A 27698-nucleotide genomic window follows, 5' to 3' on the forward strand; every position below is an offset into this window, starting at 1 on the left:
GAAAAAGAAGAAAGAAATCTAAGAAGGAACGGTAAAAGCTTAAAATGTTGCCGTTAACTTAGTGATCGTCTTTTGTTGTAATTATACAAGGCTTGAATTTTTGTTTTCTCCTTCTTTCGGTAATCCCCGGGAGGATGTTAGGGTTTAGTGAGTATGTTTGGACACTGTTTAAAAATATCGGACAAGGTGTTGGTAAGTTGGACTAACAGTGTACACTACTTTTATTCTTTCTAACTTCCTTTTCGTGTAATGCCGTTTAAACGTATGTTACAATATTAACAAATATTCATAAATTACTTATCTGTACTAAGTATTCATGTAATATTGATAAGACGGAATGTGATGTAAAAAGTGTGTTTTTAATGGTATGTGTGTAACAACAACCATAGTACTCCAATGTACCTGGTATTTTTGTTATCCGGTTTACCCTTCTGCAATATTAGACCGAAGAGTCGGCAATCTACTGTACATACATTTACGACACACGAGATGAGAAATTTTCGAAGGGAGACAAAACAGACTTGCCTAGAATCGATTTAAGACGAGAGAGAACCGCTTGGTAACCGAAGCGAGAATTTTACAAAAAATGAAACGAGACAATAAAGCTTTTTCTCGTCTCGTCTCGTTTCGTGGGTAACACTAATATGACATTTTTAGAAAGTAATTGCCATTCCTTTTCTGCTACTGCCCTGTCGAATCTCCAAGCATCCTTTCCTAGTGGTACCTACTGTATGCCTTGTCCAAATTTCAAGTTTTTAGCTTAAGCTGTTTGGCCTGAACGTTGATCAGTCAGTCAGACATTCAGTCAGTCAGGACTGTTTTCAAATATAGAGATATATGAATACAGGCCGCTACTAAGAGGAAAGGAACGTGCTCCGAGTATGTGATTGGAGGGGCGCCTAAAACGGCAATAGATAGATAGATGTACATATAAGTTAGGGGCACCGACTTTCATGTTTGCCTCGGGTGACTTAAACCCTGAATGAATAAGGGAAATAGATGTCCGTGAAGTTGACAAGCCACATACGTCAGACCCCAATTTCGACTTTACACGTCGCTAGTGCTACGTTAATGATCGATAGTGACGCAACTCGTTAATAGGGTACTCCACAGATAACGCGTGCTTTTTAAATAATGAGTATGGGTCTTCTAACTGCATGCCAACAGGCCCACGTCTAAGAATCATCTCTAAAATGAGGTTAACCGTTAGAGCAATGTAAGTGCTCATTGGTGCCATTAATATTAACGTTAATGCCTCTATCGTACAGCTCTTGGAGTAATAACATGACTTTAACAACTTTATACATCAGGCTCACCTTATTAAAATTAGCCAAACGAACATGATAACAGCACGCTCTTTGTTAGACCTCAATGCATCTCTATATTATCGCGAACATAATGCGCAATGTGGATGTGCTGCCTGACGTGCCCAAGTTAGTTACTTTATTTGCAACTATTGTTTATCTGTTATTTATTGCTAGTCTGCAGAGTATTCATTACATTAATATGCAGTTGCCCTTGATAGTCATTGGGTATTTACAAGTAGTATGTGCATTACTGTTAGAAGATAGCAAAAACAATAGGTAAAATCTGGTACTTAACGGTTCATATTTTCCTTTCACAGTACATTATGACAGTTGCGGGATTCGAACCTTGTATATCCCTGTTTGGGATAAGCTATAAGTCATGATCCTGTGTTCGTTCCTAACTTCCGATAAGGAATGGTCAAGGAATAATGAGATCGAACACCAATAATTATAAGAAAGAATCCACACTTCATGAGATTCGGGTGCAATCAATAACCACAAGAAGACTGAGTCGTCTGCCTACCGTCACTGGCGTGTCAAGCACATTACGGCTGCATTGATAATATATTTCTCATCGATAACTTCAAGAAGAACACTTGTGGGAGGAGCAACTAGCATTGCTGACACCGGATGGTTGCAGAGAAACAGAAAAACTATACCTTTGCACTCCACTACTTTCAATGTACTTTACCTGTAACCTAATAAAATGTTAAGTCATGTGCACAATATAGTAGAAGACTTATTTTTTCACATAATTAAAGAATAACACTAGAAACTACGCACAATAGCACAATTAAGGTATTATCACTCGATTAAAAGATAGCATACGCAACAAATATTTTAGTACGTATATATTAACTTTTAAAAAATTATGAACACACTGATACAACGCAATCACAATATATTCTGATTTAAAAAAATAATGATGATGGCCCTACAGCTCAATTTCGACGCGCACGAAAACGACACTACAAAACACACACGAATATTATGATTTCGATAGTTTACCGAAAAACAGTATATTTCTTGAAGAGAGAACCACTATTCTTCTTTGCTGGCCATGTGATGAATTGTTTTCTCAAAAGGGGTCCTTGAATGTTCTTTCCATTTTCCCTAAGTATATAACGTCGCAAAAGACGGATTTTTAACAAATCCTTTAATTTATAAATAATTTAGTAAAAATACATTGAATTTGCGCTGATTTTTAAAATCTAGGAACCTTTTGGAATTTATATTCTCGTAGTTCGCACATTTAGTCGTATTATTCACACAATCAGACAAATACGTGTTATTGCCTTGGTATCTTGGAGAGCACTTCCCGCGCTTCTTTTTCGCGTCACCTTTCTTGGTTTCTTTCAGAGCGTATGAATATACTAGTGGAATAAAAAATAGTTCACACAAAACATTTAGTTTTTATATCACTGCTCCGATAATAAGAAATAATTGATTAATTATCATTTGATTGAAAGTACATTAATTATATTGACGTACATAATAGTGTAAACAATTAGTAATTATTCACAAAAATTCACATTATGACGTATGATGCACTGCAGTTGCTCAGAAAATCAGCTTTGCGTGGGTGTGAGTGAGGGTACGAACAAATACCTTTCCAAATACGGTCCGGCGAAAGGTGCTGAAATGTCTAGAGGAAAGAGGCACCTTCTGGGTAGAAAAATCCCACTGTTTCGCTCTTCTGCGAATTCCGACTGGCTAAACATTAGTTCCAAGAACTGGCATTGGAAATATGAGGGTTGGTTAAAAAGTATATATAACAATATCGTCATAATATAAACTACTACTACTACTACTACTACTACTACTACTACTACTACTACTACTACTACTACTACTACTACTATTACTACTACTACTACTACTACTACTACTACTACTACTACTACTACTAATAATAATAATAATAATAATAATAATAATAATAATAATAATAATAATAAAGCATAAAAGTTATCAATTGCATCACATTGGCAACGAGCGAAGCATATTTTAACTTCATAAAAATTCGTTTCTCACGACTTTCTCGGAAACTATGCATTATAACTTACCTTCATTATGTCATTTTGTTTATCTCGTTGTGATATATATCTTATCCCTGGACAATATCACAGTAAAACAAAAATTAAATATTAGGAGTACATCATACTTTTGGGCTACATCTCATTAACCATGGAAAGATTGAGTAGTGTGTACAGTACTTTAGGATGTAAGTTTCAGCTTAACTTGTATCATACATTCTTAGGATTACAAAAAGGAAATTTTTCGTTTGCATTTGAATCAAATTCTTAGGATTAGAAAAAGGGAAATATTTTTTCCGAATTGCGGAATTTTTCCGAAATCCGGATTTTTCCGAATTCCGGAATTGTTCCAATTTTACTTTCCGGATTCTGGAAAGTAAAAATTCCGGAATTGGCCATCCCTAATATGTATATACGTATGTAGTGGGAGTAACTTACCAATGAACTGTCCATCGGAAACAGTTTTCGGGGCTATACACATACGTAGAATTATGTACTATCATGTCAAAGAAAAGAGAATGAAAATTGATGTACTCGCTTAAACAAAATATTACGTAAGGTGTATAGTTTATATATTTATTTCTACTGGTGAGTATCTAATGCAATCATCAGGAAAGAAAGTATGTAACCCCTGTGTACAAAAAATAATGAATTGTTCGAAGCGTGAGTTCGCTCCCAACCAAAATAAACTCATTTGAATGAACCTGTATTTTACGTATAAAATATTTTAAGAAAGAAAAGGCAGCAGAAAAATATTTTCCATGCTCCACTAAAATGTTTATTTTTGCCCCGGATGAAAGTGAATGCTGAATTCTTCACTATTAAATATATATCTTTTTTTTCCATAGGTTCATAGCTAATTGGTCAATTTAAGCATAGTCTCAGGTAACATATAGAAACAATTTCTGTACATCTCTACATCTGTTCATGATTATTTATACCTTTCCAAAGAGACCACTTTAATATGTCAAAGAAATTGATAAGAAAATTGACGAAGGAAAATACATAAGGCAGATCCTGGAATTTGTCTGGTGGACTGAGAAAAATATTAGAAAACTTGAATCATAACGGACGGTCAGAGAATTTGAAACTGATGCCTCCGTTTTACATAGAGGAAAGGTTATTCATCTACTTCTGCTATGGACAAGGAAAATAAATATGTATATGAGTTGGGTACATACTTTACACACTTTTGCTGAAGAATGTACGTACAAGGGGAAACTAAGCTTCAAAAGTATTATAGAAGAAGATCAAGAACCCAACCTCCACTTTGTCGTATACGACTCTGACATTTTGCAAGCAAAATTAGCACGTTACCACTAAGTTATTCCACTTGTTACATTTTATTTTATTATTACTTTCTTTCTCAGTGCTCAGTAAAGGAATGCGTCAACTCAATTACACACGACTTTAGTAAAATAGATACTGTCTTCTGCAGTGGCACATAAAAACAGCTGGGTATATTTTCTTCGATTTACTTATTTCCTCAAAAATTACTCCACGGAGTTACAGTCAAATAAATTCCCGAGTCTGTTCCTTGGTTAAATACTCTCATTAACAGAAAGTAAATTAAAGCGAGGTGGTAATTTAATCTTCTTGTAGCGATACGGAGAAATTTAACGACTTTTTGTTACTTGCTTGGGCTGAGAATATCTTCTTTTTCTCTTTCCAAAGTCGCGAAAGGAACAAAGCCGCGGAACAAATCTTTCTCCAAGTCGGAGTTGGAAATTTCTTGTTTATTCCTGTTTTAAATAATAATTTTCTTGTATTTAGAAGAGCTTGTAGAATATCTTTAGGTAGAACCACAAGTAGTAGCCCAACGAGTGTTGATTAATGATGATTTCGGGACTAGCTGAAAGTCGTATATGCGTGTTCATATAAAGATAATTTAACCCTGTTATTATTATTATTATTATTATTATTATTAGTAGTAGTAGTAGTAGTAGTAGTAGTAGTAGTAGTAGTAGTAGTAGTAGTAGTAGTAGTAGTATGAATATATGATCTACATCCCAAACTGAAAGTTGGATCTATGTTAAAACCGCAATTGAATTTTAATAATGTTGCAGAAGTATGTGTCGAATATACTGCCAAAATGGTCTATAGGAATTAAAAATATATATCTTAACTACTGTAGGGTATTATGGAATTGGCAAATAATGATGCGCTGTGTTATACTAGGAGCTTTTGGAGTACTCGATACAAGAAAATGTACGAGATATGTATTCATAGGTACTTTTAATTTCGTCTGCGCTACACCTAATGTATTTTCTACCTAAAGCATTTCCGGACACCGTATCTAAAGAGGAAATCGTACATAAAACTAATGCATATGAGTCGCCCAATTCCAAAAAGTCTCTTGTCTACTTTTTGAGTTTTTGGATTTTTTAAATTATTATTGTTTATGATTTGCTATTACCTAAGCAGAGCTAATTTATACCATTTTGTGTGTTCAGATATTTATTTTACGTTTTACAAAACTTATTTTTGCTTATTTTCAGGTGTAGAAATTAAGATTATAAAAAAAAAAAAACTGATCTCCCGAAAGTTTTGTAAACAATTGTTCAATGCTAACTTAAACTGTTTGAAATAAACTTTCAATGCTATACTTACGCGGTACACATCAAAGATACGTACCGTTTTGTTCTAAAGTCCACATTTTCTGCCATTTCAGGAAAGCAATGCGGCGTCAGAAACGTCATCCTTCGTCTCTAAGCAGTGCAGATTTTGTTTACTAGGTGGCAGCAGTTGAGACACAGTGCCTCAAGAAGTGAAACGTTTTTCTAAAACTGCCCGGGGACATTGATTGATTGATTGTTAGTTTTACGTCCCGTTCAGCAGCGAGGCCATGTGAGACGTGGACCTACTGATTAACGTGGAATCCGAACCACATGAGCTCCCGCCGGGGATAAAACCCTAGTCTCCCGCGCCAAAGGTGCGTACGCTAACCGCTTAGCCACGAAGGAGCTCGTCCGGGGACATTGAATTTTCGGTTGAAGAGCAACGGATAATTGTGAAATTCTTCTCCGCAGCTGTACGTTATGCAGCCAACATTCATCGCCAATTGGACGGTTTGTGTGGTAATAGTGCTCTTGCAGAAAACACTGTTAGAAAATGGGTGCGCGAGTTCAAAGCAGGGTGAACATGTGTGAAAGATGAGCAGAAGTCTGGACTTAAAAGCAGTGTTGGGTTAAAATCGATTGAAATCAATTGAAAGTAATTGCCCTGAAAATTAATCGCAATTGATTTCAATTTGTAATTGACAATTAATTTCAATTGCAATTGAATTCAATCATAAAATTTGCAATTAAATTTTCGTCAATTGTTAATTGGTCACCAGGCAACTGAAACATTTAATTGTTAATTGTCAATCGCAAAGGGTGAAATTGAAACATTTAATTGGGTTAATTGGAATTCCCAATTGAAACGTGTAATTGTTAATTGTAATTGTTAATTGCAATTGAAATAAGCAATTAAAACTGAAGATAAGAAAATGTGTGTATATTGTGTTGTCCACTTGTTACTGTTTTACATATTTCAAATAAGGTACTTATAAGAAATGATGAATAACTACCATCCCTTCGCCCCCCTGGAAAGAAAGCCATGAAACTAAGTATTTTTTAAATATGTTTATGGTTCTATTCCCCTCGAAAGAACTCTATGTGCCCGTCATGCATACAATAGGGATGGGCACGAGCGAGTTCAAGCGAGTTTTCTTTAAAATTCGACTCGACTCGAAGCAGACATCTTTGAGCTCGACTCGAGAACTCGGCTCGAAAAATTTCCCCCAACTCGACTCGAATTCGGATCGAGTTTTGAGTCGAGTTGAGCCAAAACGAGACAATTCGAGCTAAATCCTTTGTGTGGTTCCAAGTACTACTCTCTTCAAGTATTCTACATAAACAATATAATTATCAATGATACTACTACTACTATAGTTGTATAACTAATTATTATTATAACACCGTGTATAAACGTGGAATATAAGCGGTTTGTATCTGAATACTAAAAATTAGTTGACTGTCGGTCTCGGTCGTCAAGAAATCTTCAGGAGGCAAGGACATCGGTCATGAGGTTCTAGGTTTGAGTTCAGGAGGAGCAAGTATTCGGGCTCGAGCCAAAAATTGTTAAAAGTTATAGAACTCCAGCCAAACATGTTCAAAATTGCTCGACCCGGGTTTAGGGATGTCAACGACTCAAGCGGCTCGCTCACAGCTCATTCACTTATCGAGCCGAACCGAGAAGTGAACCGAGCCAACAGCTCACCCAACCGAGCCAGCTCGAGCCGATGGCTCACACAAGCCGAATCGAACCGAGCTGATTGCTTTCCCCAACCGAGCCAGTTCGAGCCATTGGCTCAGTTGAGTTGACTCGAACCCAGCCTATGGACTCGTTTCAACGGAGCTGGTTCGAGCCATTGGCTTCAATCGAGCCGAGTCGATGACTCGTCCCTACCGAGCCGGCTCAAGCCATCGGCTCAATTGAGCCCAGTCGATGGGTCATCCCAACCAAGCCAGCTCAAGCTGTTCGCTCAGTTGAACCGAGCCAAGCCGGTTGACATCACTATCCTGGTTGGGCTTCTGCTTTGGCTAAAAAATTGGACCGTGGTAAGAACTACAGTATATATTTAAATTGGTGCTCACGGCGTCATTAACTTCTTCCCACATTGAATGCCAATTTTGCCCCACTACCATTGATTCACAAAACGTGGAAATAGGCTTTCAAAACGGTAGAAAACACGCACAAGACGATGTGAAAGAAACGACCTCGAAATCGTTCCTGACGGAACAGCATTAACTTGTTCCGCCAATTTGTAGGATAACATTGACCCATCTCAGGTGACGCACAAAACGTGGAAATAGGCGAAAAAAGCGACACAAAAATGGCACCAAAAGTTGCGAAAGAATCGACCTCAGAATTCGATAGTGGCACAACAGTGGGTCATTTTCGTCCCACCTTCGAGGCCCATTTTGACCCATTTCCAGTGACGCACAAAACGGTGGCGGTAGAGCATTAACTTGTTCTGAAATATTTGTAGGCCCATTTTGACCCATTTCCAGTGACGCACAAAACGTGAAAATAAGCGCTCAAAACGGCAAGAAACAGGCACTAAACGATGCGAAAGAAGCGACTTCAAAATTCGTTGGTGGCGGATCTTTGGGTCATTTTTGTCCCACCTTAGAGACCCATTTTAACCCACTTCCCGTGACACACAAAACGTGGAAGTAGGCGCACAAAACAGCACAAAACGATGTGAGGGAAACGACCTCGAAATTCGTTGGTGGCGGAACAGCAATAACTTGTTCCACCATATTTGTAGGCCCATTTTGACCCACTTCCGGTGACGCACAAAAAGTGAGAATAGGCGTGCAAAATAGCACAAAATGATGCAAAATTAAACGTGCAAAATAGCACAAAATGATGCAAAATTAACCATCTCGAAATTCGTTCGTGGCGGAACAAGTTAATGACGCCGGTGCTCACGGCATTTGACGCTGTCTCGTTATACAAATTTATAGTCGTTTCGCTATCGAGACGAGACTAGGTGCACTAAAAGTACCCCTCGAGATGCACTAAAAGTACGAAACAAAATGCAACCCTGTCGTGAGCACCATTAAAAGTATTCCACATTACTGCTTACATTTCTCATGGCTTTCGCTTTCTAGTATAATCAGATCATGATTTCAAAACGAGTTAAAACGAGCTGAACGAGGGAGCTATTTGTCAAACTCGGCTCGACACGAAACTCGACATCAATTTATGGAGGTAAAAATAAACAGAACGTGTCCTTGCATTTTTTTAAAAAATCTCTTTTATGGAAGAGGGACTTTCTACGTATGGGAAATTGGTAGTGGGTTGATTTGTAAAAAATAATCGAAAACGATCGGTATGAGTCGAGAAACAAAAAATACAGTGCTTCGCATTACATATCCACTGCTTTCTATTATAATAATTGCGAAAGCGTATGTTTAGCGTTCAGAGCTCAAGGAAATCAAGTTGTGAGAAAAAGAGACATAACATTTGTACTGTAAGCTTAATTACATGGAAATTTTAAGTCTGTACAGTACGCTTAATTATATGGAAAATTTTATACTTTTTTCCCTTTACGTTGGTCTACTTTAACTAGATTTGGGACTTAAAAATTTTATTCTTTTTTTCACTGAAAAGTATCTATAATTCAACAAGGAAATAATTATCAATGATAATTATAATAATTATCTATATAATTGAATTCATTGTAATTTGGTCCATGACAAACACTTTACCATTTCGTACTAGCTGTTATGCCCGTTCTTCGCACGGATCAGATAAAATATCAATGTAAACAAACTGAATAAGGGGAGAACAATTAAAAAACATTTCTAAAATTGGATGTATTTTGTGTGAATGTATATCCAACAACGTACATGTGTTTTCATTGGGAAGGCCGATAGAGGCTGAATCTGAACGTAAACACTATCGGGAGTGTCACTATACATCTGAGCAACCCCGATAAATATGGATTCGACACAAATATTGGTCATTTTCTACTACTTTTACATGTCTCGGTAAACGCCCCCTGAGACCCTCTTGGTTCGAATTGTGACAAAAATCTCCTCTGGCCCCCAGCCGATACCACGAAAACTACGAATGTGACACTAACATCTGCCTTTTTTTTTCTTTACTACTTTTTACATATCCCGGTAAAAGCCCCTATGATCCTCTGGTTCCAATTTTGAAAAAACAACGCCTCTGGCCCGCAGTCGATGGGGGCTGTATTTGGAAGTCAACGCCTGTGGAAGTATCACCATTCATCTCAGCGACAGCGAAAACTATGGATTTGACACTAATATCGGTCATTTTCCATTATTTTTACATGTTTTTGCAATTCTCCACCCCCGGTGACGCCCGGCCCGCATACAATGGTGGCTAAATTTGAAAATCATCGCTAATGAAAGTATCAAGATTGCTCTCAGCAACCGCAAAAACTACGGATTTGACACTAATATCGGTCATTTTCGATTATTTTTACATGTCTCGGAATTCCCCCCTCTGGATTTTCACTAAACAGACTCTGGATTTTCTCCTAATTGGATTTTCACTAAACAGGTTCATCACTCAGCAGATACCTCGGGTGTCTAATCTTTCTTGATCTTTCCCAGATATTTATTCAATCCCATGTGAAAGTGGACAAACATGCACTGGACAAACGGGACATACAATTAAGATTATTTTATGTGAGGAATATGTAAGACATATACGATTAAGCCAACCAAAGGCGTCATCATTAGCGCAACATACAATACAGGGTGATCCGGAAATAGGCGTAACCCCTTTAGTTTTAACAGTATAGTGTTAGATATGGTAGAATGTCTGTATACAGTTACCTTGAAATCTTAAGAGTTTTAAGAGTCATAAACATCGGTATGATTACTATCCACGTGGTAACACGGCTGAATTTTCGCCAAGTTCTTGCAGATGTTTTGCGGAGATACTCCGGAGTCACGAGGGTGAAGGTGTGTTCACAGCTGCTCGTAATTCCTACGTTATGTGATATCGAGTGTTTCTTGCTTTATGAAACACCAGAGAGCATTGTTTGGTGATGTCAGATCGGGACTTCTTGGAGGCCAGGCAAAGGGAGCTAATGAAGATGCACAACCTTTTCCAATCCAGCGGCCAGGAAACGTCTAATTCAGGTAATTGCGCACGTGAATCGCGAAGTGCGACGGTGTTCCATCCTGTTGTATCCCAACAGTGTCTTTGATACCATTTTCTTCCAGTTGAGGCACCAACCACTCATTAAGCATGTTACCAAACAAATGTGGGTAAAATCGATAACCTTCAGAAAACACCAATTAGGGATGTCCACTTCCGGACCACCCTGTACAAGAAAAGCATAACACATTTTGTTTCAAAATGAGTCGGTGACGTGTAGATCCATTTGTGGATATAAAAGGTTATTAGGTTATTATTAGAATAGAAATAAAATTAGCGGTAACACATTGAATAAAGAAGAAGGTTTGAAATTACGTGAAATTTGGAACATTATATTACCGTAAGAAAACGAAAGCAATATATAACTGTACTTGTGACAATATATAATTGTTAATATTGAAATATAAAATAACAATTGCACTAATTCCATACACACAAAACCGAAATGATTTAATATCATTGAGTTTGCATTCATATAAATTACAATTTCAATATATAAGGTCAAAGAAAAACTATTGTCCAGGGACTAATATATATATAAAACTTCTTATTAGAGTATACACACCTCATCCAGTTCCTTTGCAGGAGGTAAAGTGCCAAGAACCAACGAGACGTTACCACGTTGGATAGAAACAGATATGCGATGTATTAGATAAGATGTGGAGTGAACTTCGCCGGAAATACAAAAAATGTACAATTATAACAATATAAAAATTAAAATTATATAATAATAATAATAATAATAATAATAATAATAATAATAATAATAATAATAATAATAATAATAAATTCCCGAATTAGTACATCTCTGAGAAATTCTACCTGTAATCAATAAATACGTTGAATGTATTACTGGCGTTGGAAACGTTTTAAACGTCAGCCAACTAAAATAAACACAGATTGAATATCAAAAGCTCTGTTTATTGAAAACATGTCCGTGAAGGTTATGTGGTATATAACTACTTACTCATTTAAGACTTTTTGAAAGGATACAACACAATACTTTGAGTCGAAATATTTTCCTACCCTTCACAAGACAAAAGATCTCTACGAGAGATGTTGGAGCAAAATCTTGAGAAGGGTTTTATCTCTCTCTGGAATGATTCTACTGCATTGTCAGAACAACAAAAGAAGGACTGCTTGAAACAGCTTCCTCATCAACCTCTCCTTTATGTTGTATAATCTGTCTGGGGTTCCCAATTCTAGTTGATAAGCATATCCTCGTAACAATCATTCGTACCAAGCCATTATCAAGGACAGCAGATAACATATTTAAATTCTAATATGAGAATATGATAATGAAAGCCATATTTCCTTATTAGGCAATTCTAAACAAGAGTTGCACTCTTTTTATTGCATTAAATTAAGTAACACCAATCGTTCTTTCATGAAACGTATTTACATGTGTCAAGATTAACTTTCGATTCCGAAGATAATAGAATTTCATCTTACATCCTATCTTACTTTAAAATGGTGTGGAAGCATCAACTATCTAAAATACCGTGTTTACTCGCGTAATTTTCGCACTTTTTTTAGAGGAAAAAAGTTGTTTTGAAACAAGGGTGCGTAAATTATGCGAGGAAAAAAAAATTAGCCACACCAGTGAACATTATCTAATTTTTTTCCCCAGTCAAAATAACACGAAAATACCGGTACACATTTTCTTTGTAGGAAGAATTGACAACAAACAACTAATTCTAAATTTGTAGAAAAATAACATTAAAAAATTGATTAAGAAGTCGTGTGGTTTCTTACAAATCACTGTCAAATCCTCACATGTGCAAATTACGCGAGGAAAATAAAATATACAGAAAATGTCCTTCAAAATTGGGATGCGAAAATTACGCGCGTATTTACGGTATGTAGGCAATTCTATCATAACAATGAAAGTTAACGTTTCTGTACAACAAATCCTCGTGATTAAAGAAACTTCGTTTACCTAGTGTTTATTGTACTTTTGCGACACGTAAAACGTCAGGTGATTTAGAAATCCTAATCTTCAGAAAAGTCAAGAAAGAACACAACATTAATTGTATAAAATGTCACGATAAATTAACATATTTGCACTCTAGAATTCATAGCCAACTATTTTAGTTCAATTTCTAGTTTTTGTCAGATTACAGTATATTTCTGAATCCAAAACAAAGTATTCTGTCCCAATTCGTGCCCAAAAATATAGGATCGACTTGCTTTTGGCAGCGTAGGTATAATGTGGGTCTGAGGACAATCTTGTATGGACAGTAAAACCAGGGTCACAAAGGCACTGGTAGTGACACTAAAGATTCAATGACACATTATATTGAGGAAGACCTAGGTAGGTGTGTACGTGGTTCGATTTTTAGTGTAGTTTTACTGTAAGTTCTATAAAGTCTACCTGTGATCAATAAATAAGGTGAATGAGCTGCTGGCCTGCGGTGTGGGTGCTGTTACTGGTTCACAGTCAGGTCAGTGAAGCTAGAAGTATGTCTGACATGGCTCGCGAAGCCCTGTGGTTGTTCAGACATGTAGTGTGCGTTGTGGAAGTGAGATGTAGTGAAGCAATATACGAACGTAAAATTGCGTTTGAAACGGCAAAACGCCAAGGAAATGTCACGACAAGTTGCGCTAGATGTGGAAAACGACAGTGCCTCATCGAAAAAGTGTGTGCACAAGTGATATAAACGCTTCCGTGACAGTCGGAACATCATAAAAGACATGAAACGGTCAGATAGGCCCGTGACGTCATGCACCGACGAAAACATCGAGAAAAGTCGCCAAGTCTTGACCGAAGATCATCGGCTGATTTCGAATCTTGTTGGATGGCATAGGAATGTCTCATGGGGTTTCTTATGCAATTGTAACCGGATAGTTGGGTAAGCGTAAATTGTGTTGTGCTCAGCGCCTCATCTCTTGACTCCTGATCTGCAACAAAATAGGGTGGAGTCGTATGGAGACTTTATCAGGCTGGATAGTGACTCCTATCTTTCCTGAACGTATTGTTACAGGAAATGAGTCGAGCTGTCTGAAGTACGACCCAGAGTGGAGAAAGTAAAATATGGGGTGGCGCTGCCCATGGTCACCGAAATCCGAAAGTCATGTATTAAGACAATGCTGATTACATTTTTAATGTTAGAGGGATCATTCATAAAGAATGACTGCCAGAAGCACGACATTGAACGCGACCACTTACTTAAAATCTTAGGTCGCTTTCTGAAGAGCATCAGACGTGTGCGCCCCCAAATATGCTGAAAATGGATTCTAGTGTCTGTTGCATGATAATCTGGCCCCTGCCAATAATTTCCTTTTCCCTTGCTTGAAGAAATACTTAAAAGAACAACGGTTGACGCACGTTGCCGACAATTAACACAATCCGAACGCTAAACTCAACCGCATTCCAGAGGCTGTCTTCGCCCAAAATATGCGAGATCTCTACACGCGTTCTTACAAGACAAAACCTTGAGAGACGATTATTGAAGGGCATTAGAGAAGGAGTGGTCTACTACAACATATTTCGCATGACGTGTTATGCTGTGACCGGTCAGCCTATTTTGAAGACTAGCACCGTATGCATCTGGTCTGTAGTTTCTCTTGTTTTAACTCACCTGTTCTTGTGCATTATCTGCACCTTCAAAATGTGTCCCTCGATCTTAATACGCTAAAAGCTTGTGACCCCAGTTCCCATGGGCGTTGGATACCAGACTGCGTGGCCAGACCAAAGTCCTTAGCGAGTCAAGGCCTACCATGCTCAGCAGGCATGGCGGCTTACCTCCCGCCGGTACAAACACCAGCTTTCAGATCCTATAGTTTGACCACAACCTAGCAGAGTCTAACCCAACCTTGGAACTTTGGGCGAATTCTATGGGACTAAAATCTCAACTCTGTCTACCTCTATCGTTCAATGACTACCTACTTCTACGTAGAGATACCGCGAACACGTCGAGATACTCTTGTATCTCATTCCGGATTCAATGGTACCGTCAAGTGGGGTAAATAGAAACATGGGGGGTGAAGAGAAACAAAACTTCCAGACTAGTTTTGGATTTATCTGGACGATAAATTAAGCAACAAAACTGAAATTTTTTCACATAATCTTATACGGCTAATAGTCGAGAGGCAGAATCAGGAAAAGTCTCAAAAATAAGTTGGATCAATCCGAGAGAGTAAAAGCAACCAGTGGTCCAAAATAATCGGATCCACTATCCTGATCATTCCTACACCGTCAGTCGCTTGGTACGGTTAGAATAGAAACATAGAAAAATCAAGTGAAGAAAAGTGGAGTTGAAAAATTAATATGACGTCTACTGAATTTCATCAGCATATTAAGACCGTTTTTTCTTTTTCTTTTCTTTTCTTTTCTTTTTTTTCTTTTTTTTTGAATAATCTAATACGCGAAATCTTTAATATCACGAGAAAATTTGAACATGGTGGATATGTGGAAGTGTTTTATAAAAGAGCTCCAAAAACAATGCAATTTTCAAAAACTTCTGAAAAATCGTTATTGCCACAGGAGGACATTGTGTTGAAACTATCTGCTCCTATTAGAAGTTCGTGAACACGCTTTAAGTATATGATAAATTTCCCTGGTAATTTCAGTGGTTTAAGTTCTTTTCAAATATCACCAAAACTGTATGGTCGTTTGTACCTACTTTGTGCATTGTATTGTTTTATAAGTTTGTAACTAATGTAATACTGGTCTTATTGAACTTATATCTTGCAGGTATGAAATAAATATTTCGTTTCAACAAATATGCTGTTTCTTTTTACCTTCTCAAAAGTATAAAAGACACAACAATGAAAAGAAAGTTATTGTTTCTATTCACTCCTACCCATGGGGTGAATAGGAACAAAGAAAAATCAAGTGAAGAAAAGTGGAGTTTAAAAATTTATATGACGTCTACTGAATTTCATCAGCATATTAAGACCGTTTTTTTTTTTTTTTTTTTTTTTTTAGTAATCTAATACGCGAAATCTTTAATATCACCAGACTTATATAATCATATAGCCAAAAATGTTTCTATTCACCCCATTTGACGGTACGTGTTAGTTCCATTTAAGTTTGATGCTAGTCTCTTATCCTGTTGAGCTTCCCTTTTTTTCTTTTTTTTTAATAGGATCGGAAATCTCTACGCAGATACCTGGGATCGGCACCTTTCTCTAGTCACCGTTCAATTTTCCTTTAGGTAGTAGACTGACGTTCCCCTTTCGGTAGGTTCGTAGAAGCAATACGGGACTTCCTCCAATTATGGTAGAGGTATACCATTGATTATCAGTACCAATGACTAATGTAGACAGTCTGCTCACAGACATGTACATCTCCTCCCGGACCCAATGGTACGTGTAAGCAACCGTTTGGGAGAAGGGCCATGTCCAGTGCTCACCCTCAGGAGAACCTATTTTGAAGGACAATAAACTGTATTCATGGCTTTAGCCTTTAGGAACACATACTATGGACATTGGATTATTTTTCTCAATTTTATTTTTGTCTTCACCTTTAAATATCGGACAAACTCTTGATAGCCTCCATGCGATTGGGCGGTTTCATGTTTCTATGATTAAGTTATATAAATAACACAAAAGCTCTTTAACATTTCAAAACATCCCTTCAATACATAGGTAAGAACTAAACTAGGGATGGCCAAAATTTTCCGGAATCCGGATTCCGGAAATTTTGTTTTCCGGAATCGGAAAATTTACTTTCCGGAATTCGGAAAAATTCCGGATTTCGGAAAAATTCCGGAATTCGGAAAAAATCCGGAATTCAGAAAAATTCCGGATTTCGGAAAAATTCCGGAATTCAGAAAAATTCCGGATTTCGGAAAAATTCCGGAATTCGGAAAAATTCCGGAATTCAGAAAATTCCGGATTTCGGAAAAATTCCGGAATTCGGAAAAATTCCGGATTTCGGAAAAATTCCGGAATTCAGAAAAAATCCGGAATTCGGAAAAATTCCGACATTCGGAAAAAATCCGGAATTTAGAAAAAATCGGAATTTTTCCGAGATCCGGAATTTTTCCGATTTTACTTTCCGGATTCCGGAAAGTAAAAATTCTGGAATTGGCCATCCTTAGCTAGTAGCTGTTAAAAGAGAAACACAATAATGAATAGGGTATATATACTGTATTAATTTCTTGTAGTTGGATGTGTCTTTATCATTTACGTAGACAATTGCTACTGCAGTTATTTACTACTTTATGAGAAAGGTCTTATTTTCACACACAAAAAAGTCGCCGGTATGTCTCAAACATTATCGCGTTCCCACCTACAGCTGCTCCAAAGCACTGCAAACTACTTTTTAACCAGGCGAAAGGCAGTGAAGGAAAATAAATCTCAACAAATATTCTAATAACATTCGCTTATTGTCAACATACCTACAGTGAGCGCAGAAAGTGTTTGTACACCGTGCATACTTTATATTGAAAGCAGCTAGCATGAGAACGGAAGGTGGAAAATATATATATAACCAGAATTAAGACTACACATTCATACATTTTATTTCTATATACAAGAGAAAGGCCAAACAAAGACAATCACTGTTTTGTTCAGAAGAAAAGAGAGAATTCCTTTTTTGTAAACGAAAAAAGTCACCGTACACTTATGATTGAATTAATGCTTATAAAGTATATTACGTTATTTAATATTTTGTGGGATTACCCTGTGTGTTAATAATTATCTGTAGTCTTCGTGGCATTGATTTCACCTGTAGTAGTTCGTAGTTCTGTAGCTTCGGGACTGATGTCCCATTCTTCTTGAATAGTTTTTCTTAGGCCTTCTTTAGTAGACAAGCTGTGCCTTCTGATTCTTGTCTCCAGAACAGATCATAGATGTTTTATGGGGTTCATGTCTGGGGATTGGGGAGGTGTGCGAAGCTGTTTCAAGGTATTATAGAGTCAGGGTCGGATCCAGAGGGGGGCGGTCGCTCCCCCCCACAAGAGGAAACTCTTATTTTATATATAAATAAACCCATCCATAACAAGTTTGGAGCTCCTAAAAGTAGCAGTATTACCGCTGACCGCCCCCCCCAGAAGTCCGTCCTGGATCCGCCCCTGGCAAACCTTGCAGACAGGCCTCGTTCAACAGTACAAACAATAATTGCGATGTATAATGTTTCTATCACTGTGCGAAACCATAAAAAAATAATAAAAAAATAATAATAATAAAAAAAGAACTGGAAGACCAAGAGTGTTGAGTGAACAAGTTAAACGTTACATTATTAGGGAAAGAAAAAAGGTTCCAAAAAGTAGTGCTGTGCAATTGGCAACGGATCTGGAAACACGCGGTGTTAAAGTATCAGCCAGTACAGTGCGGAATATTTGCAGGGTATCATGGTCGGATAGCCAGGAAAATGTTCTGGGTGAACAAGACAAATCGTATAAAGAGACTAAAGTTTGAAAAAGAGTATAAAGATAAGGGATCAGGCTTCTTTCTGGAATAGTGTCATATTTTCGGACGAAAGTAAATTTAATTTTATCGAGTCCAATGGGAGGCGTATGGTATGGCGCAAGGTGAATACAGAGATGAATCCTCAAAATCTCGTCCCTAAAGTAAGACACGGAGGAGGGTCCGTGCTCGTCTGGGGTTGTATGAGTGCCTCAGGAGTGGGTCGTCTCCACCTTATCGATGGAGTGATGATCCACAAAGTGTATATTAACATATTAAAGGAATATCTCCATACTAGTGCGCAGAAGATGGTTCTTGAAAACAATTTATTGTTCAGCAAGACAACGACTCCAAACATACAGCGGAAAATACTCGATTGTGGCTACTCTAAACAGGGGCGGATCCAGGACGGACTTCTGGGGAAGGGGCGGTCGGCAGTAATACTGCTACTTTTAAGAGCTCCAAACTTGTTATGGATGGGTTTATTTATATATAAAATAAGAAAGTTTCCTCTTGTGTGGGGGGGGGGGCGATGGCCCCGATCGCCCCCCTCTGGATCTGCCCCTGAGGTTTGCTATCTTTCTCAAAGACTTACCCTTCTTATGCACTTTAATAATTACTTTTCTTGTCTCCTCATTTGTTTCTGTTCGGTTGCTTCCCATTTCGACAGCCCACCGTGCAGTTTTTTTCACTTCTATTCACAACTAAACTCATTCTGTTACTCGTCATACTATACAGAGGTGTATACTCAGGTGAATACTAGTGAACCCCAGTTGTGGTATCTTTGTCTCGTATTCGTACGTCAGGTGTACGATCACTTTTTGCGTCTACTCTATACATTTTCTACGGAATTTATTTACTTTCTGACCATTAAACTTGTCTTTGTGGTTCTTTATTGATATATTCATAAAGCTTAGTTTTCATTATTCATATTGTGTGTGTTATTACAGTTCTTAAATTTTCTGTTTCTTTTTCGCAGGCATTCTCGTTTCAATAGCATAGGTGTACGAACACTTTCTGCGCTCACTGTATGTACAGTAAATACAAATTTATAATTTTTGACTTTACGAAGTATACAATGTAATTGTTCAATAATTAACATAAGCAGGCATTCATTAATTTATATTAATATAATAGTTAACAAAACTAATAAGCGGGTGATTGATGACTCAGTGGTAGAGTTTTCATCTATGGTATTCTAACCCAGGACATGTGGGTTTTCGATGGCTAATTTTGTGTTCGAAAATTTTCCCGGTGGTACTCTTGGTTCCCTTTCTTATATTTGTTCCATCATCACTCATTAACGAATTTAGTTTATCAAAACTCTATAGCCATATATTCATTCTGTCCGTCAGTGAAACAAACAGTCTCAAGAACTATCTGATGGATTACCAATCAATTTTGGCCATGATGTACAGAGTCAATAGTTAAGAATCGAGTTTCCTGATGAATGTAATATTCAAACCGGAAGCGGTACAAATCAACCATTTCCGGTTTTAACGTTAATCATTATATAGTAAATATGGTAATAGATAGCGAGAAGCGGTTTCCAGTAATCGACATATATAACATTCATGTAGATAGAATGTTACGCAGTTTGTGCATCTGCTGAAAATAATGAGCTTAGGTATTTAGAGAGCATTTTCCGCTTTAGAAAATGTGTGCTTGGTAAAGAATGTAGAGAATTAGCTGAGTCAGGCACGTAGCTAGAATATGGTAATAGGAAGGGGGGGGGTCTGTCACGAAATACTGTGGTTATTTACCAGAGGCTCAATCATTCTAAACTATTTTATTGGCAACATATATTGGTTCGTTTAGCCAAGATTTCTAATGGGGGTATGATATGAAATACTGTGGTTACACACCAGAGGCTCGATCAATCTAAATATTTTACTGACAACATACCCATATTGATTGGTTAGGACAATAAAATGAGGATATATTAGTAAGTATTTTAATAAGAAGCTGTACGTAATGCACACACAATAATTGATAGATAAACTATGAGAATTTATTATAAAGAATCGAAATTAACAAGAGAGATGTATACATAAGTTGATATAATATAATATAATGTTTCTAGTAGTTTTGGTAATATCACTTGAATTTACACGAACACACACACCGTTACACCGATTGGAAAAGCCGCGCGCCACACACTCTTTGTGACCTACATTTCAAAACAAAAACTATGAGGGCAACAACCTAAAGCGGGAAGACACCTCCCGTGCCATCTATTGAGGCAAATGACAATTAGTTGAATTGACAAAGTTTTTTTTTTTTTTTTTAAACCAAACATACCGCCCACCTTGAAATTCACTGAATTTCAACACATACAACAAATTTAAGTTATCAAAACAAACAAAATTACGACTGATTGAAAGGAAGTGGGCACAATTTCACAATTGGTCTTTTCATGAGTCCTTGTGTTGTTTTCACTGTTGCCACACGTACAAGATTGTCACTACCTGGATGAATGTCTACCACTCTTGCCAGCTTCCAGTGTAATGGCGATGTTTTGTCGTCCTTTAGAATTACCATATCACCAATCTTAACGTTCGTCTGAGTACACCACCACTTTGGCCGTTGTTGGAGTCGAGATAAATATTCACTGGACCACCTTCGCCAAAAATGCTGCACTAATTTTTGCACAAGTTGCCACTTAGCAAGTGGTGACAATTTCACGTTAGTTAAGTCAGGTTCAGGAAAGGCAACCAACGACTCGCCAATTAAGAAATGGCCAGGAGTCAATGCGCACAGATCACTTGGATCACTTGATGCTGCTGTGAGAGGGCGGGAATTTAAACAGGCTTCAATTTGTGCTAAGACTGTGCAAAGTTCTTCAAAGTTGAGGATCACGTTACCCACAATACGACGTAAATGATGTTTCAGTGATCTGACTCCTGCTTCCCACAGACCTCCATGATGCGGCGCACTAGGGGGGTTGAAATGCCATGTGATGCCTTGTGAACTAAGAAAGTTAGAAACTTCATCTCGATGTTCACTACGATGAGCTATCTTTAACATGTTTTTGAGCTCTCGATTTGCACCTACGAATGTAGTGCCACAATCACTATATATATGTGTAGGTTTACCTCTTCTCCCTATAAAGCGCTTCAGAGCTGCTATGAAGGCACTTGTAGTTAAATCACTTACTAGTTCTAAGTGTATCGCCTTCACGGAAAAACACACAAATAATGCTACATATCCCTTGTACGTTTTCTGGCCGCGTCCTTTCATGTTTTTCAATGTCACTGGACCAGCAAAGTCCACTCCACATATCTGAAAGGGCCGACCTGGGTTAACACGTGGAGAGGGCAAATTGCCCATAAGTTGATGAGCTGATTCTGCAGCTTGACGATGACAGGTGACGCACTGCTTGATTATATGTCGCACTAAATCTCTACCTCTGATAATCCAAAAACGCTGCTGTAGAACTGCCAGCAACAACTGAGGGCCAGCATGAAAATTATTGCGGTGTTCTTGTTCTACAATAAGTCTTGTAAGCACATGATTACGTGGAAGCAAGGCTGGATGCTTTGCGTTGAAATTTAAATTTGCGTGTTGCAACCTGCCACCCACTCTGAGAATATTGTGGTCATCGAGAAAAGGGTTGAGGCACACAAGACGACTTTTCGTAGGCAAAGGTTTTCCTTCCTTCAAACACTTGATTTCTTGCTGAAATTCATCTTGTTGAGCAAGCCTTACCAAGTAATGAGTTGCTTGTCGCAGTTCAACTGTAGATAACACTCCACTTAGTTTACTATGGCTTCCTGACTTGCAATTGAAAATAAACCTTTTGCACCAGGCTACAACTCTCTGAAGCCTTATGAATGATGAGAATTTAGCAATAAAACTGATGTCACTTGTAGTATGCAACACAACAACACTACTTTTCTGCTCACTCTTCACCGCTTCAATGTCACATTCCTGATTCTCGCTGGTTGGCAACACTGTGTTGTATAGCCAACTTGGTCCTGACCACCACAATGGATGCGTGACGAGATCTGACGGGTTAATCCCTCTCGAAGCACAGTCAGCAGGATTTTCGCTTCCTAAAACGTGATGCCACTCAATATTTTCAGACTGCTGAATTTCTGCAATGCGATTACTCACAAATGTTTTCCATTTACTGGGTGGAGACGCAATCCATGCAAGCACAATAGTTGAATCCGAATATGCATGCATGCTATCAAAGTTCATACGTAACGAATTCACTACCATGTTCATTAAGCGTGTTAGGAGAACAGCTCCACAGAGCTCCAGTCTGGGAAGAGTTAATTTTTTTACAGGGGCCACTCTTGTTTTCGCACATACGAGTTTTACTGTAACACCTTGGTCGGCACATAAGCAACGCAAATACACAACGGATGAATAAGCAGCCTCAGATGCATCTGAAAATCCTATTAATTGCAGTTGCACAGCATTTCTTGGTACCATACACCTGTCTATCTTAATCCCTTGGAGTATGGGAAACTCTTCACAATATTTTCTCCATGCACTTGATATTTCACTCGGCAAAACTTCGTCCCAATCAAGCTGCAATTTCCACAGTGTTTGTATTAACAACTTCCCTTTGATAGTTGTTGGGCTGAGCCATCCTAATGGATCATACAGTTTCGCAATTTCTGAAAGTAGGACTCTTTTCGTTAACACTGAGTAGTTTCGAGGAACCGTTACACAGAACGAGAACTGGTCAAGCGATGGACACCACTGAATTCCTAACGTCTTAATCACATCATTCTCACTGAAATGGAATGGCAAACTACTTTCACGAAGATGAGGTGGGATATGTTCTAGCACTTTTACATCGTTTGAAGCCCATTTTCGCAGCTCAAATCCACCCTTCGATAGAAGCTGTGTTAATTGAGTGTATAGTTCCAATGCTTCTTCGGTTGACCGTACACTTGTTACACAATCATCGACGAAAAAATCACTAAGCACAGTTTTTGCGGCAAGAGGAAATGCTTCCCCTTCGTCAGTAACCAACTGCTGTAAACACTTCACTGCAAGATATGGGGCACATGCTGTTCCGTAGGTCACGGTCACTAATCTGAAATCACGAATCGGTTCTTCGGAGCTTTCTCTCCACACGATTCGTTGATAGTCAGTATGCTCTGTACACACCCTTACCTGTCGATACATTTTAGCAACATCACCACATAAAGCTACGGGATGCAATCTAAAACGGAGTACAATAGAAATCAGATCATCCTGTAATTTAGGTCCTATCATTAAGTTTTGATTTAATGAAAGACCGTTTGAAGTTTTAGCACTCCCGTCAAACACGACACGTAAACTAGTTGTTGTACTGTCTTTCAATACAAAATGATGTGGAAGGTAGTTGGGATCACATTGAGAATTGTGTGCTGTATCAGATGGCACTAATTCCATATGTCCGAGAGACCAATATTCATTCATGAAATCACAATATTGTTTTTGTAGTTCTGGTGACCGTGTTAACTTTCTTTCAATGCTGATTAGCCTTTTGATTGCAGTTTCTCTGGAAGCACCTAGGTTAGGTTCGTTGTCACGAAACGGCAACTGAACGATGTATCTTCCATCACTGTCACGCTTGTGAGTTGCTGCAAAATGATTTTCACACGCATTTTCTTCGGGGGACAAATGTTTTGCTGACGGCAACTCTTCAATTTCCCAAAAGTTTCTCAAAACTGAATCTAATGTGCACGACACAAAGTGGAATGACACAGTTGATGGGCTAGGATTTGTTTTGATGGGGCCTGTTAGTACCCATCCAAGCACAGTTTCTATTGCTACTGGTGTGTCTCTAGAACCAACACGCCTACCACTACTTAACAGATGACCGTACACGTCAGCTCCAAGAAGTAATTCAATTTTTCCCGGGATATGAAACATAGGGTCGGCTAGTTCCAGTCCCTTTATGTGTGACCACTGATCTACGTTTGTCACGACACTTTTCGGAATGTTAGATGTAACTACAGGCACGACGATGGCATTAGTTGCTAACTGAACATTCTTGTTGAACCTCCCTTGTAACTGAATATTTACCATAGCTTGTGACTTTCCTACGCTACTTGACGTGATTCCTGTGATGGTAATATTTACCTTCTGTTTTCGAAGGCCAAGTTTTTGAACACAGTTTTCTGTAATCATCGAAGTCTGGCTACCATTGTCAATCAAGCAACGGACAGGTTGGTAATTGTTATATTGATCACTCACATACACCACTGCTGTTGAAAGTAACACTTCAGACCCAGTTCCATTCGCCGACAAGAGAGAGGTAATGGGCTGGCTACCGTTTTGATTTGAATCGCCAACTTGCTTAGGTTCTTGAATGAAGTGCAAGAGGGTATGATGCCTTTTCTTGCATTTATGACAGCTTGTTGACTTGCACTGACTTATAGTACAACCATATTTTAAACAGTTAAAACACAAGGAATTTTGTTTCACAAAATCATGTCTGTCATTCACACACATGTCAATAAACTTTTTACATTGATGCAGAGGATGCTGCTGGTTGCATTTTACGCAATTTTGTGTACTTGCATGGTACGACTGCGTGACTTTATGTTTTGGGAGTCCACTGGTCTTATGAAAAACACCTGGTGGCTTGTTCTTGATGGTGGAAGGGTTTTTTTGGGATGTTGATGCACTTTGATCTGTATCTGCACTCGCTGCTGCAGCTAGCGCTTTGGCTCGCTGATTTAGAAAATCAGTTAATAATTGGAATGATGGTAATTCACCACTGGTAGGCGTACTTGTTAACGACAGTTCCCATTGACGCCTTGAGTCTGAGTCAAGTTTTTCACATGTCACATGCACAAGAATTACGTCCCAGTGTTCAACAGGCACATTTAGTGCCTTTAGCACACGCACAGATTCTGTTGTTATGTCCACAAGTTTTCTTAATGAAGATGCACACACTTCACTCACTTTCGGTATACCGAAAAGTCTCTTCAGAGTTTGATTCACTATTTCTCTTTTGTCTTCATATCGGTTTTTTAACAAAGTACACGCCACTTCGTAGTTTTGACCGGTTACAGGAATCGACTGAATGAGGCTTGCTGCCTCACCCCGCACAGAAGCCCTTAAATACTGTAGCTTCTGAGCACCTGTCAATGTTTGATTATTATGTACTGATGCACTAAATAAGTCCCAGAATGACATCCATTCATGTATCTCACCACTGAAGTAAGGAAGTTCTAACTTCGGGAGCTTTACATCAGATTTAGCATCACTAGAGTTTGTACCATTGCTTGCTTCTTTTAAGTTCAATAATTTACTCAACATTGATTCTAATTTATCCTGTATTTCACTAATTTCTTTGTCAAACGCTTCATAGTTCGATTCATCACACACAGTTTCCAATTCATTCACCAGTTCACTACATTTTGTGTCTTGTTCTTTGCATTTTTCAATGTAAAATGTCACGTTGAAATCTTGGTTATGAATTTGAGTCGCTACTTTCCCCTGAAGTCGGGTCACTTCTCTTTTTACAACTGCCTTTTTTCTACGAAATTGTTCCATTATGAACACACGAAAAGACAACGGACACGACACGACGAACGGAACCCGAAAAGAAAAAAGTTCGATTCACACCACTAGAAATCCGGAGGACCTTGGACTGTTTTCATTGCTAGTTCTTTATCCGGTCCGGCGTGGACCAAAAAATGTACGTAATGCACACACAATAATTGATAGATAAACTATGAGAATTTATTATAAAGAATCGAAATTAACAAGAGAAATGTATACATAAGTTGATATAATATAATATAATGTTTCTAGTAGTTTTGGTAATATCACTTGAATTTACACGAACACACACACCGTTACACCGATTGGAAAAGCCGCGCGCCACACACTCTTTGTGACCTACATTTCAAAACAAAAACTATGAGGGCAACAACCTAAAGCGGGAAGACACCTCCCGTGCCATCTATTGAGGCAAATGACAATTAGTTGAATTGACAAAGTTTTTTTTTTTTTTAAACCAAACAGAAGCTATGAAGAAATCTCGAGTAAAAGAATATAAAAAAGTATTGAAAAAGATATCGTCTTCCGAGGTCATTCGAACGGTGTCGAGAATTTTGCGTCTGGGAAATTTGCGCCCTACCTCAAGATAGAGATCTGCATGGGCCGGGCCCGGCCCGAGGCCCAAGCTCGGCCCGGCCCGCGGGCCGGGCTTGGGCGGGCCGACTCTGTTATTTCTTTGGGCCGGGCCGGGCTTGGGCGGGCCGACACTGTTATTTCTTTGGGCCGGGCCGGGCTTGGGCTGGCCGACGCTGATTTCTCTTCAGGTCGGGCCGGGCTGGGGCCGATCAATTGCAATTCTTTAATAATTATTGACTTTCGTTGAACGATAATTGGAATAAAGCCAAACGTTTAAGAAGTGTGTCCGTGAAAAATGTTACAAAGAATGCAATAGCTATTTACAGTTTGTGTTGCTTAGCGGCTGCACTTTCACTATAGAGGATTGCGGTAAATTGAGCTCTGACCTTGACCTTCACTGAACTCAAAATATAAAAAGAAGGGGTGGGAATGTTTTGCCTGTCGCTAAACAATATTACCATCTTCACTTTATGCTAAAAATCGATTAAGTTAGATTTTTGTTACAGGGAATGGAGTTTTTGTTCTCTCGATGACAGGCAAAGTTCTAGGAGGCAATGGTACCATTCGAAAGGCTAGCGTCAGGTTGTGAACCAAAGTTTAGAAAATGTTTCTGAGGGTTAGGTCAAATTTAGTACTAAATTTTGAGAAAGATTCGGGCTCGAGCTAATTTTTTTTAAAAATTTATCGGGCCGGGGTCGGGCCAAAAACTTTTAAAATTTATCGGGCCCAGGCCGGGCTTGGGCCAAGAATTTTGAAAAACTTATCGAGCCGGGCCGGGCTCGGGCCGAAAATCTCCAAAACTTTTCGGGCCCAGGCCTGGCCGGGCCTAGGTACGTTCGGGCTGGATTGGGCTCGGGCCGAAAAATTCGGCCCGTGCAGGTCTCTACCTCAAGAACAGGGAAAATTGCGCCTGCAATGTACCTCCACCGGGAAGTTTGAGCCCTGCGAAATAAAAGAACCTATTGCAGCTTACGCATTTCCTCGGAGGGGCTGACATTAGAGCATAAACAATCCTCCCCCCACAACCATGCCATTTGTGATTTTTTTTCATTGTGGCTATATAAGGGGAGAAATAACTTCAATATAAGCCAAAAGAACACAACGGATCAACGCAATCACTGCTTCTTCCAGAGATGATTTTGGGAGAACACTGGCCTCCCCAGAGCTCTCAGAGTGCCCCCTCTGAGGAGACCAAAATAATACGTCTATAATA

The 27698-nt window shown here is 38.5% G+C and overlaps 1 protein-coding gene across 1 annotated transcript; it reads right to left on the reverse strand.

Annotated features, from left to right (window-relative positions):
- Window positions 1–20758: 20758 nt before the first annotated feature.
- Window positions 20759–25900, reverse strand: LOC145665318 (uncharacterized). The gene has a single exon (XM_081732615.1). It carries the CDS (start codon window positions 25898–25900, stop codon window positions 20759–20761), a length of 5142 nt encoding a protein of 1713 aa, XP_081588741.1.
- Window positions 25901–27698: the final 1798 nt, after the last annotated feature.

The sequence above is a fragment of the Thermobia domestica genome, chromosome 11 (genome assembly GCF_964235325.1).
Source record: "Thermobia domestica chromosome 11, izTheDome1.hap1.1, whole genome shotgun sequence".
NCBI lineage: Eukaryota > Metazoa > Arthropoda > Insecta > Zygentoma > Lepismatidae > Thermobia > Thermobia domestica.

What these genes read in the sequence shown, in the direction of transcription:
- LOC145665318 (XM_081732615.1), bottom strand. Translation starts at nt 25,900, where the DNA reads ATGGAACAATTTCGTAGAAAAAAGGCAGTTGTAAAAAGAGAAGTGACC.